The 14137-nt window shown below is 35.4% G+C and overlaps 1 protein-coding gene across 1 annotated transcript in view; it reads right to left on the reverse strand.

The window, feature by feature from the left end:
• Positions 1-14137, reverse strand: part of Hml (Hemolectin) — a 132860-nt gene that overhangs the window by 40001 nt on the left and 78722 nt on the right. The window contains exons 36-41 of the mRNA XM_074172601.1: positions 11744-11937; positions 10653-10841; positions 6746-6928; positions 4795-5083; positions 3163-3346; positions 995-1100 (exon numbers count right to left, since the gene is read on the reverse strand). Of these exons, the coding sequence (XP_074028702.1) occupies positions 995-1100; positions 3163-3346; positions 4795-5083; positions 6746-6928; positions 10653-10841; positions 11744-11937 (1145 nt within the window). The remainder of the gene's footprint in view (positions 1-994; positions 1101-3162; positions 3347-4794; positions 5084-6745; positions 6929-10652; positions 10842-11743; positions 11938-14137) is intronic.

The following is a 14137-nucleotide window of genomic DNA, read 5'->3' on the forward strand; positions in this document are numbered from 1 at the left end:
TGAAAACGTTAAGGCTTCAGCAGATGCTTCTTTATTTAAACCATTGTTAAAATTAATAAAAGTTTTCTCAAACTGATGTTATGAGAGAGTGTTTTAAACCTAGATGATAAAATCATAATATTCGGTGTTTTTACAAGAATTTCGGTATCAACCTCAATTTTAAAAAGTTGTTTCGAACAATTCAAATTCAATATATTTGAAGACAGCAGAAATTGATCCAATCCAATATTCGTTTATAGGTTTCATATTGAAAAGTATTATTAAACTGAGTTTCCAAAAAAGTCTACCGTTTATTACAGAAAATCGACTTTTCTTCATATTTCAAGAAAAAAATCGCAAAACTTTTAATAGAAATCGTCTGTTTTTGATTAGGATACAATCGTTTTTCCTTAGTTCAATTGAGTAAATCAAATCTTGTAATATCATTCCATCCAATGATAAAACTCATCCAGAATGTGCTAATAGAAATAAAATGAAGAATTATAGCTTTTTATAATAACATCCAGTCCATCGAAAATCTCAGGTTTAGAATTGGAAAATATTTAAATTAATTTTTTTTCCAGAAACCAATTAGAATTCAGGGAGAATAAGACCACACAGAATGCAATTTGTTACATAATAAATAAAGTATACCAATCATGTAAGGAATATTATTAAATTTATGTATAGTCTGCGATACATTACTTTTATAAATATAATAAAACCAATGAATTTCGTAGTACCGCATTCAAACTACTGAAAAGTTATTCGTGAAAAACAAACTATCAAGTTGAGTAAAAATATATTTCTTCGTGGAATACCTCAAGGTTTTGTTTTGAGGATGATATGAATCATCTCACTCATCTCAAAGATTTGCAGAATCTTCAGTTTGCATGTATATAGCGAAAATACCACTGAGAGTTGCTTTAATTTTACATATACTGTAGAAGCAGATTTCAAAATTTTACTCGTTATTAAATAGAATAGAATGATGACTGATTTTTTTGTAACATACCTCCTCGCATGGGCTGCATTCTTTGGGTTTGCAATGGGAAACTCCACCAATTTTACATACACATTGAGAACAATCTTCTTTCTCGAAAATAGATCCCACTGCATATCTGTTAGAAAAGGATCAATCATTAGAAATATTTTCAATTATTCAATATGAAAAAAAGGACCACCAGCTTACAATGTTGAAATGATGTCACTACTATTGTTATGTTTACTGGGTTACCCGTTTCATCATCTCTCAAAATATCAATTCAAGAAATTGCATCAAATAGTTTTTGGAAAAAACTATGAAAATTATGTTCATTTGATTACTTATGATGCACTGTTTGGAACCTTTGGTGTAGTAATGAATATTACTGGAGTTTTTTCCCAACACCAAATCGTTATTTTTAACACCTCGACACATGTTTCGATCACCAAGTGATCATCTTCAAGAGGAAGATTAAACTAGAAACTAAAGCGAAGCTAACGCTATTTATGCTATACAGGTAAACCCTACAGGTGTACCACCCATACGCGTTAGTTTCTAGTTTAATCTTCCTCTTGAAGTAGATCACTTGGTGACCGAAACACGTGTCGAGGTGTTAAAAATAACGATTTGGTGTTGGGAAAAAACTCCAGTAATATTCATTTGATTAGGCTAAAACTTCAGTTAACTGTACTTTCAGTTGGTGAAACGACATTCTTATGAATCAAACAGGCGAACACTCGTATATGAGAAATTTTGGTTGTTAGAAAATCTAGGAAATCTGAAGTCCACAGTAAACATATAACATATTTTATTTTGAAAAAAAAAATAAAATTCTACTAATCAGAATTTTTTCAATTGATACTTGAATTTTGTAATGGAATAGAACTTCTTCACTATTTTTTCTGGAATTGACTTATATATAATGATCCCATCGTGATACATTTACTTTTTTCTAAATTTTTTTTGTATTTTGGTTTGTTTTGTGCCTTGAATATGAATATAGGTTTGTTCTGGTTCTAACATCCGAAACTGTTTGGAAACTACGCAAGACATGATGCGTATAAACAAAATATCTCAAACAGTCCGAAATAGTCTCGGACACTTGGTTACACCAGTACACATTTTGAGGAGACCACTGTGCCACCTATCGTATATATGAAGAGATGAAGACGAGAAAATACGGTTGATCATGTCCATTTTGTTATGTAGCGTATACTTGTAGTCAGTTCAAAAGTTATCTAACCTCAATCATCAATTATTCAAATAAAATAAATAAAAAATAATCCTAGAAAATAGCCCAAGCAAATTTCCATATGAGTGCGCATGAGCAACTGGAACAGTTCTCAACAGTTCACCCTCGAGAGCAACAACGATTCAGGATGGTTTAGGACAGTTTAAACCAGAACAGAGGATTCATCAATCCGAACTTATCCTCAATAAACCAGAATGCTCTATATCTGCGCATGATCCTGACGTCCTAGAACCTGAATTTCGTAGAACCAGAACAAACCTTATGTCTAATTCATTCGAATTTCTTAGTATTATTTCTAACAGAATGAATGAAACAGCTGATTTTGAGATTATAGAGTGAATTTTAGTCTAATTAATAGTTTGGTTCATACAAGGTCCATGTTGGTTCCAAATATGGTGATTTATAATTATTTTGTTTTGTAAGGTTTTTAGAGGTTTGATTATAGATTCACTTGCTGTTCTCCAAACAGAAATAAGATATTGCAAATTTGGTGAAAACACCTTACCCCTTGCCTCTCATGTAGACGACTTTGTAGGTACGTGTGGCAGATACCCAATGGAAAAACAACAACTAACCCAGTTGATGCCACGCAGAGAGTTGAAGTAAAACCATCAGGCACCTGTGCAACGTCTTCGATTTGGAAGATTCGTCGCAAGTTATTTCCCACTTTGAAAAACAGAAATGAATTTAGCTTAGTCGATACGACTAACTGATAGACCGGTTTCGGGGTGCCCCATCATCAGAACGGTCTCTTCAGAACGGTGTGAAACGTCTGAGTATCACGACCAAACAAATATATAATTAGTCATGAAATCTTTCTGCAGTTGATTCAGTGGGATGTCTACTGCGCCACCTGCAGACAGGGCCAGGAAACAACTCCACAAACATACTCCGGAGAGGTGCATAAAACATGTTCCTGGAGCATAATAGCATTTAGAATACTCACGGAATGTATCCCATCATACAGGGGCATTGGGTTCTATTGACACAATTTTCTCCATCCCACCATAAATTAACTGAACACCTGCATGCATCCAGTTCCATGTCATTTTGTTCAACACCTGGACAATAGTTGCATTGGCTTGGGGCCACAGTTTTCATTGGAGATGGTGTTGTGGTTGTGATGGTTGCTAGAAAAATAAATGATTTTTTCAATTATTATGTGAGAATCAACTGAACTTCATAAAGATATTCTGAACATATTGAGGACCAATAAGTGTAGGTGTTTCTGAATGTAGTAATGAAAACCATTACACAGTTACGGGAAATGGCTCACCACAGGGATCAGTACTTGCCCCCCCTACTATTCAGCTTATATATTGCTGACATGCCTGAAACGAGTTCGAGAAAGTTCAGATACGTTGACGACTGGACACTAGCTGCTAGACACAATGATATTGAAGTCACCGAGAATATTCTAACAAACGACCTGCTGGCTATCGGGCAATACTTTCGCAAGTGGAGACTTAAACCAGGTGCTGCTAAGACAGAGGTCTCTAGTTTCCACAACAAATTAGTCAATAGAGAACTACATTTGTCGAAAACAGTAGCTGAGATCAAAACGTGTAATGAAATCCTCCAGAAACTATGCGGCACCACTTGGGGAGCATCAGCCTCCACACTGAGATCTTCAGCCGTGGGCTTGGTATATTCAGCAGGTGAATATTGCGCCACGGTGTGGCTTAATAGCGCTCACGCTGATCTGGTTAATGTCCAGCTCAACCACACAATGCAGCTTATTACAGCTACGATCAAACCAATACCTACTTTCTGGCTCCCCACGCTTAACCACATAGCCCCTCAAGAAGATCATTGATAATCCTCAACTACCAATCTACTCCGATACCCTCGCCTTCGAAAGAAACCGACTCCGCACCAGGCATTCCCCTTCCAGAACTGGAAAGTCTCTGCATGATACCGGTTTTGACATAACTGCCCGCTGGCGAGAAGAATGGTAGATCAATGCTCCACTAGCCTACCGCAACATGCCTTACATATCCAGCAAACCACATGGATTCGACATTCTCCGCAAAGCATGGTCAACCCTAAATAGAATTAGATCCAAATGCGCTGACTCACTTGTTATGCAAACAATCATACACATCGTTGAAGACTGTCCACTGAGGGCCTACACCGGTGACCCCTCTGACTTCCTGACAGCGACTAAGGATGCAATTGAATATGAATATATATGTGACTTAGATGTTTGTTTGTGAACTTAATTTTCTGTGACTTTTTATGCTTTTATACAATTATGTTTGTTGTGTTAACTTTTGTGATGTGAATAAGCCATACGTTAAATGAACTTCCATCTTCGATAATCGAACATTTAGATCATTGATAACATTGCAATAAAACAGCTGTCTGGATGTTTTCAACTGATTTTTATGTATTTAGGTATTCTGAAAACCAAAAAATACTAGAAAAATTCCAGAACGTCAGGTTATTTTGCAAAACACAAAATTGTATTATAAAAATGGTTTTCTTCGGGCTAACTTGAGCTGAAAAACAATGTCCTATTAACTGCAGGCATTTTCAATGATGTTATATACTTGATTTCACATCAAAACAAACTTACGGTAAGGTTTGAAACATCCGTGTAACTCCACCCTCATTTGAATGTTATTTTCCCACTGTTTAGGTATGATTTTGATATATCGAGCATTTATCGGTAGCTCAAAGTTGGTCACGTGCGGCATGTGATTGTCGTAGTTTCCTAAGAAAATAATCTCCGAATGTGTCCTGTCCAATATCTGGTTCCAATGAATTTTGTCATGGGAATATTCAACAGTGTAAGTTTTCACCCATCCGTTGTCTCCGCCTTTAGTAGCTAGTCCCGTTACATCTCTCGGTTCCAAGAAATCAAACTGCAAAAATAAATAATTGAATAACCTGAAAAATGGAAACTTATAACGTCCAATCTGTAATTTTTATTTAAACTTTTTGTTCCGGTAAACCCCTCCACAAAATTGGGAATCAATGAAATTAGAGAAATTAGAACCTATTGGATTCATCTATCATCATACAAAAAAAATCATTACCGTTTGAAACCAATGGAGAGTACAAACTCATCAAACATTTTCATCAGGAATAGGAGATAATTTCAGGCTAGGCCCCACGTTGGGCGCCAAGATGTAACAGGGACATTTTTTTTCAGGGTTCTGGGTAATAGTAAAGGTTTATCAGGATGCTTCACTTTATTTACGATTGTCGGTAACAACTCACAAAAATAAAAATTCACTACTTCCAGTATTACATTCATTTTGGAAGAACAAAAATATCACTTACCTAAAAAAAATTTGCTTTGCAATATTCAATAAATAAATTTTATTCCAAAGGGCTGTCAGCTTGGTTCACCGGCATCGAAATTCACAGAATGCGGTTGAAAACAAAAAACGAAATGTCGAATGAAAAGGAAAACAACAAAAACCTTCGTCGCCAATGCTGACTTGCAAACAATAATTTTGCAGACGATCAACTAGTACCATCTGGTGATAAATAGCACAGAAAATTTTCATATGCTAAAATACTTCATTGAAAAACTTCAAAAATGTCTCCTAGTGGGTTTTAATTAAGATTTTTCAATAAAACCTTTGGAATGAAAAATAAAAACTGATGCAGCTGCGAAAAATAAATTTGAATTCAGACGCTACCTATCCTTGAACTTGTCAAATGTAATGAGAAACATTTTTCCAGCTCAAAAAAATGTTTTGACACGACACGGCAGGTTGCCCAGCCACCAAATTTTATTAGTTGTGTTTAATGCAACAATGTATGTTGAATATGTATACATTTGTCATATGAAATCACAACTTGCTTCAACTAAACTCATTCTCAGAATGATAGAGACTTTGAAATTCATACTTGACGCAGACTTCATTAATCACCTCGATACAAGCTTCCGTTGAGAGACAACTCATAACAAAAATTATTTAAAATAAAGCGGTAGATATTTTTATGCCTGACGTTTCGTCTACTACTACGGTAAACATAATCAAAGGCGATGAGATAACGGTCGAAGTGCCCGAGTTGGTAGGCAATGAACATTAATAAAATCTGACTGCATGTCTTTAATTGAATAGAAACAAGGTCAGGCACTTCGACCTTTACCTCATCGCCTTTTATATTGTCTACCGCAGTCGTCGAACAAACTTCAGGGATAAAAACTGCAGATCACGACCAAAAAACTCGTAAAATAGCTTTGACACCTTTCATAATTCTGTTCGGAGTCTAGAAGCTTATTTTGCTGCTATTAATTCAGTTTTAAAGAAAGAGACAAATATAAGAATTTTACGAAGTAGTTGTCATCAGATCATACCTTGAGATAAAGATACCTGAATTATATTGTCTAAGATTCTTGGTTTTGAAAGGTTCATACATTTTTTATTGAGATCGAAAATTAGAAGGTTCCTATAACTTGGGAAAAATTTAATTCGCAGCACTCAAAAGCATACCTCGCTAACCATTTATCTTCTATTGAATAGATATCTACGAATGTTTTTAGTCAGTAAAAAAAAGTGTGTCCTTACCATTATCCATTCTGTAGGTGAATTTGTCAAAGGTTGCCATGAAGACTCATCAGTCAGTGATAAATGTTGTTTGCTATGTTCGGGAGAGAAGTCTGAACTTGTCGATACTTGCTGATCTGACATTACTCCACCGCTAAGGCCCATTTCATCATCACAATACATTGTTTTCAAAGTCGTCTTATACTGAAACAAAAAATATTTTTTAAAATAAAACTACCAGCACAATTTTCCATCATCATCCCTCAAAAACTAATCATCATCGGATAAAATATTTTCGTATCCAACTATTTCCTTCATTCACGACTAAAAAGGCTGATTAACCCAAAAATATGAAAATAACAAAAAGAAAACATATAATTCAAGTTTAAACACATGATGATAGTATTGTATTCAAAATCATATCTGTCAATATACCAAAGCTGCAGAAAGAACAATTTGCAGTAGTAAAATTTGGTTTGAGGTAAAATCCAGTCAGCAGAAATAATATTACAAGGTATCTGTTCTATTCGCACCATCTTATAATCCGGATACTCATTTGAACAATTTGTAGATGCTGCGGATTTGATAACATTGTAAATATGATTCCAGAGAGCAAAAACCGGACTGGTAGGCCAAACATTTTGTCTGCTACTGCGGTATAGATCATCAATGGTATGTGCGTTGACTTCGAGGATTGAAGATATAGGTCGGGTTCTCAGAGAATACTAACTGGCTAGTTTCGTATTCACTCGTATTGGGTGTAACGTTGGGGGTGGGGGTGGGTGGATATCAAGATGGTGGTGAGTGTGACGGTAAGGTCTCTTTATACAAATTCTCACTCCTGATTGCTATACATTTTTGCTGGATCTTTCTATTTAATCCGAACTGTTGCTGTATTGTTTTAATTGTGTAATCTTTTTTTCCGGTTGACCAGTACATCCAAAAATGTTATCTTTTCCTTGTTTTCCTTTCCATGATGAACCGGATGCGATGCAAAATCAACAGGCAGATGCCAATGGAGTGGTGTTGAGAGCTTTCTTCTCGAAAACTTTCGTATAGAAATTTGCAACCACAGGACTGAGTGGACTTCTCGCAGCGATTCCGTCCATTTGTTCATAGAAATAGTTATTCCATTGGAAGTTTGTTGTGGTGAGAACATGGTCCCTGAGAAAATTTGTTTGATCTGCTCCAACGTCTCCCTTACTGGTACCATGGTGAAGAGCGGAACGACATCGAAACTAACAAGAATATAGTTCGGCTGCAGGTCCAAAGTACTCATTTTCTGGATGAGGTAAGGTGAGTCCTTGATATAAGATTCTTCATTTGTTACGTATGGCTGCTGGTGAACCAATGGCGTTGACAATTGGACAAAGTGGAAATTTTGGCTTAGAAAGACCGTAGAGTTTAGGTGGTGAGGCTTAAAACTTCCGAAGTTGGATTTGACTAATATTCGATGAGTTGGTTTATTTTCTGGTTGCTGAGTCGAGGAAATGCCAGTTCTGTTGGTAGTCCTAAGAACTACCAACAGAACTGGCAGTAGTCCTAAGAACTACCAACAGAACTGGCATGGCGTTGCCTGCATGTTCTTTGGCGCTGATGTTCGATTACGGCAGTTTTGCGTATTGGGGAATACGGATAGATTCTCTTCACAGTTTTCATTTCGATATTTTATTAATATGAAGAGTAATGATCTACATTTAGTTATTTTATCTACTTTTGTTATGATTTATTTTGAGTGAAGCTAAACATTTTAGTTTATGAACTGATATATCTATTAAAATAAAAAACAAAACTTATCCCTATATTGAAAAATGTCTGAACTGAAATGTCTACCATTTCAAATAACGGTAAACAAGTTGAAAATATATTGAAATTCAATGGATATTTTGATAATATCATATTATATGTTTTATGTATATTTCTGAATTCAGTTCAATACCTACAAATTGTTGATAAATTAGGTAATATAAGTAGTAGACCTTGAAGAATCAGTGTTTGAAGGATTGAGGTAGTTAAAGATAAAATATTTATATGACTGCATGAAATAGTAAAAGAGTAAAGTATGTAGTGATTACAATCAAGTCGATATGAAACAGATCGCAGAAGAAGTGAATAAGAAAGTTGACCTACATAGTCAGCCAACCGAAACCTCTTGTCCTGTTTCATTAGGGAAAATCTTATCGATAACAATGACTCTGTCACGTGGTAAGTCTTCAACTCTTGATGATTCCTGACTGGCATTTCACGCGTCATTTCCTGAAGAGGCCAACTTAGGTGGTGAAACGCGCATCGATAATAGTATTGCATTTGGTATTGATAAAAGTGCTTGTTTTCGAGAATATATTGTACGTTATTTGGGATCAATAAATGTATATTCCATTTTCTATATGAAACATTTTGAAAAGTTTAGTTCGAGTATCTTAAGTTGAAGCTATATTTTGCCGCGTACTTCTGTACGAGTATATCGATCGCTCTTGGTGGAATTAAAATGCCTAGGAAAGTCAAACACTTTCTGTTAAAATATCTACAGGGCAATGTGTCCCCAATCTTTCTTCAATTTTTAAAAAACATAGCAAGCAACCTTGTTACTGACAATGTTTGAGTTTCCAATAATATGGAGGCTTTTTTCTGTACATAATCCAGCAGTAGCGCTATAGAATCAGTAGATGCTTAGGGGCGAAGCTATATTTCGAAAAAGGTCTTAATTCGGCTTTATAGAGCAATAAAAATTTTTGGAGTGTGTACAATTTTCCAGTTGCTTTTTCTATTTTTGTATCATGATTGTGTGATTACGATCATATATTTTCATCAATCACCGAACAAACTCATCACATACCTAACTGATATTGAATTTGGTTTCATTGCATTCACATTCTTAGAGAAAATGGATGTATGAAATTCTACTTGGTTTCCTGGTTTTTTCTTTGAAATATGAAAGCTTCTATTGTCGCCGACTTAATGCACTGACAGCTGACGATTGGGCATTCAAAAGAAAACAAGAGTCAAGTGTTCCGTCGTCAGCCGAGTAAAAATATAGGTATTTGATGCATACAGAAAAAAGGTTGAAGATGATATGTTTTCCTGTGAAATAGCGGCGTTGATGGTAAAGGTATCCAGGAAAAACGGGGACGGTCTTTGAGAACGATGGAAAGTCACGAACAAAGAGGGTTTGGTAAGCCAAAACATCCAATTTCAATAAGTGAACCTTCATGACAGACTCTCCGTGTGGCATGTAGATTTTGATATCATGGATAGAAAAGCAACTAGTCCATGACTATTCGAAATATTTTTTTTGCCTTTTCTCAATATAGTCTGAACTCAAGTAATCTCTCAACAAGAAGAAAAACCCTCTTTTGTCTAAGAAAACTGAAGAGCGTATGACACAATGGCGCATGATGACAGAAACAAAAGCGTTGTTGATGTTGACCTACTTCGGTATTCATCTGACAATTAGCTGTCAAAAAATAAAAACTGGCATTTGAACGAAACATGAAGAGGTGCCTTTCCATTTGTTGCATTGGCTACAGCTGAGGTCACCGTTATAGAGTTTTTTTATCCAGGTGTCCTATGAAGGTAACGTCCAGTGAAGAGCTCTGTAATTATTTTAGCTGATCCCTGATCAATTGTAGCAATTCTTCAGTAGCTTTCTCAGGCGAACCCTTTATATAAAGGTTTTCTCGGTTGTTTCCAGGTACATTTTCTCAGTACTCTCCATGTTTATTATCGACTCATTTCTTGATGTGGTCCCCAGTCATGAATTTTGGTACCCTCCAACTAGCTCAGAACCCATAAATAGGCTTTTTGTTTACTTAGATTCCTGAGAGTCTGACACCCACACGAGACTCACATATTATTTTGTTAAATTTTCGTTTTTCACTGTCGGACCTAGGTAATAAGTGATGACGAAAGACAAACTAGTATTTCTTACGGTTATTATTTGGGTCGTCGTAGGTAGCGGTGAAGTTGATATTTCTTCTTCCGAACAACCGACAAGTTCAACTCTAAGAGAAATTCCATGGTTCCACGTTTCCGGATGGATACGAATTACTTGTGCCTCAATAGGAGTTTCGAAAAGTTGCCGAACTGGTGTTGATCCATCAACTGAGCCATGGAAGATCTGAAGCAAAAAATATAGATTGAATTCGTACAATAGAAGTCAAATGGAATGAATACATTACATTGCATACTTCACTACGTGAAATTTCGTGATACATCATTTGAACGGCCTCTGCATCATTTAAAAGGTATCTTCATTATGCCAAAGGTCTATTGATAATTTAAAAGGTTTCTTAAAAGGTATTTTCATCATTCAAAATGTCTCTGCGTCATTTGAACAATCTCTTCATTATCTTTTAAGGTCTCCCCCATCATCTTTTGTTTGTTTTCAAATTCAATACATCAAAGATCCTACGATCATACCCACCTATTGAGGATATGTGAGAAATTCAGTACACAAATTAAACCACTAGATTTAACTGACTGGAGATAGATTGCGATTAGAGTGGTCACGCCACGGAAAATTATCAAAAAAAATCTTGAATTTTAGATTAATAAAATTTCTTGAGAAAAATTTCACTTATTAGTCAGTATAGGTTTCATAAATTATGAAATTTTAGTAAAAAAAATATTTAACTTCAGTATTGAGAAAACAGTTTCGTGATAGTTTCAAAATTATTCAAAGAAAAGATATTAGTTTGTTAAAATTGAGGGTATTAAACGCTCTAGACAATGTACTATTATAGGCTTGTCGAAAGGATCTACCTTAGGCCCACACTTGTTTTAGTTATATAAATTCAGTGCCAAATTTGAAACCGGGGAGAGACATCAAACTTTACTCTAATGATAATTTATTATAGTTTGGTAAACATTTTCTTTCTGCCAAGTTTCTAAAGCGACATGATGAATATAATCAATGAGATTGTGTCAAATATACCATGGAGAGACCTTTTGATTGAAGAGAAAAATTTATTTCAATATCCATACTGTATAATTCTCGAAATAGAATTCACAATTACTTACCAGTGGTTGGTTTTCGTCGTTCAAAATGTGATAGAAATGGTGACCATCGTCGCTGTACGTTACTTTATACGATGTAACATATTCATCGTATAAGGGACTTCCTTTCACAATTACTCCATATACTGGTTCTTGTTTTCCCAAATTAATTTCCAAAAACTGATGGTGATCAGATTCTACTGGTGCCCAGCTACCTCCTGTTGATAAATAGAAAAATTGTGTAATCACTGAAGAGATACACAACTCCTAACATTATAGAAATAATAAGTGATTTTACTGAATGAATATAGTATAGCGAGTCTTGCAACAATAACCACAAAATAATATTTATGGCTGGTACATGTACATCACATATGGATAATTATACAGTGTGGTACCTTTAACTGGAATAAATTCAGTAGAATTGTAGCAGAATGTTTCTTGCAAAATTCCTGAGACAGGTCGATTTTGTTTTCATGCATCCCTTACATAGGGTACCTACCCCCTAATTTTTTTTAAATAGCAATAAGGGTTGATTTGTATTACATTTTTAAGACATATTATTCCTCTAAACAGCAGTGCTCGATTTTTAAAATTTCGTCGATTAGTTTCCGAGATACTATCAATTTAATAATTTGCATAAAAAATTAGCATTTTTCAAATTATCCTCATGTCTTATGAAAAATGCGCAGCTTTGAAGAAAATGTTTAAACAGGTCGATTTTGCCTTCAAGGGAGAAACATTTTAACAATGTAATAAATCAAATTACGTACACTCCAAAGCAGGGTAGCTACCCCTAGAAAATTATTAAATAGCAATAAAGGTTGGGTTGTAATGTGCTTTAGAAACAATTTATTTCCCTTAACAACAGTAATCGATTTTTAAAATTTGATCAAGGAGATTATAGTGAACTATCTAGTTTTACAATAAACATAAGGGTAACGGTTAAAAAAAATGGTACAAATGAGATTTAATTTAATAGATGCTCAAAGTGTTCACCAAGTACATGCTGGCATAGTCCAAGCCGATGGTAAAATTCATTTCTTACATTTTTCAAAATGTCTGGAGATATTTGACGGATTTCATGCCTAATGCGTTCTTGGAGTTCATGTATGGTTTCTGGTTTCGTTACATAAATTTTGGTTTTGAAGTATCCCCATAAGAAAAAGTCTAGTGGGGTAAGGTCAGGAGAGCGTGCCGGCCACTCAATTGCACCTCTTCTGCCAATCCATCTATGTGGAAAAATGTGGTCCAAGTATTGACGCACGCCGCGAGCATAATGTGGTGGTGCTCCATCTTGCTGCATCCATATCCTTTCATCAGGCAAATCTGGATCTAACTGACTAGGGTATAGGGCAGATAAGGCCGGAACTAGTTCGTTTCGAAGAAACTGCTCATATCTTTCTCCAGTCAAATTATCATCGAAAAATATAGGCCCTATCACTTGCCTACCAATAATACCAGCCCAAACATTAATTTTCACTGGGTACTGAGTGTGAGTTTCCCTCACCCAGTGCGGGTTAACGTCAGACCAGTAGCGACAATTTTATCTGTTAACATGACCACTTAGAGTAAATGTAGCCTCATCAGAGAAAAGTAACCATTCCGGTGATATCTGATTTCCATCAATAGCGTGCATCATAATTTCACAAAACTGAACTCTTGCGATCTGCATCGTCTTCACATAACTCTTGGACTGCACGCATTTTGTAAGGCCGTTTGCCTGCACACGCTAATATTTTCAGCACAGATTTATGACAAACAGAATTGTCACGAGCAACTTGCCTGGCTGCAGTAACAGGTTGTTCTTCGAATGCCAATAGTATATCCAATTTCATATTATAATCGATTTTAGAAGGCCTTCGTCTAGGAACATCTCTAACATGCCTATGTTTTCGGAATCTCTTTTCAATTTTGCTAATAGTACCTTGATTTAAAGGTGGCAAATCTGGGTACTTCTGTCTAAACAAATCGACAACTTCGTCTTGAGTTCGACGTCTCTCTCCATAACCAACCATCATTAAGATTTCTATTCTGTGGAACTCTGTTAAGTGAGGCATCCTCTCAAAAATTTTACAAAAGTTCAAAAAAGTAGTAATGGGTTTAACGTCACGCTGACAGTGACAACACAACAGTATAGATAGATATCACGATTATAAATAAATGAACTAGCACCGCTAGAAACTACTACTCACAGATAACTTTTTATACAAAATCAAATTCAGTTTTTTATTTCTTTGAAAAACAGTCAAGTTTTTGTACATTCCGCAGATTTTCAACTTGCCAGCATGTACATGGTGAACACTTTGAGCATCTATTAAATTAAATCTTATTTGTACCATTTTTTTTAACCGTTACCCTTATGTTTATTGTAAAACTAGATAGTTCACTATAATCTCCTTGATCAAATTTTAAAAA

This window comes from Leptinotarsa decemlineata, unplaced genomic scaffold, assembly GCF_025532065.1.
Source record: "Leptinotarsa decemlineata unplaced genomic scaffold, Ldec_3_MD MMD2_tig00000133_RagTag_RagTag, whole genome shotgun sequence".
In the NCBI taxonomy this organism is placed as follows: domain Eukaryota; kingdom Metazoa; phylum Arthropoda; class Insecta; order Coleoptera; family Chrysomelidae; genus Leptinotarsa; species Leptinotarsa decemlineata.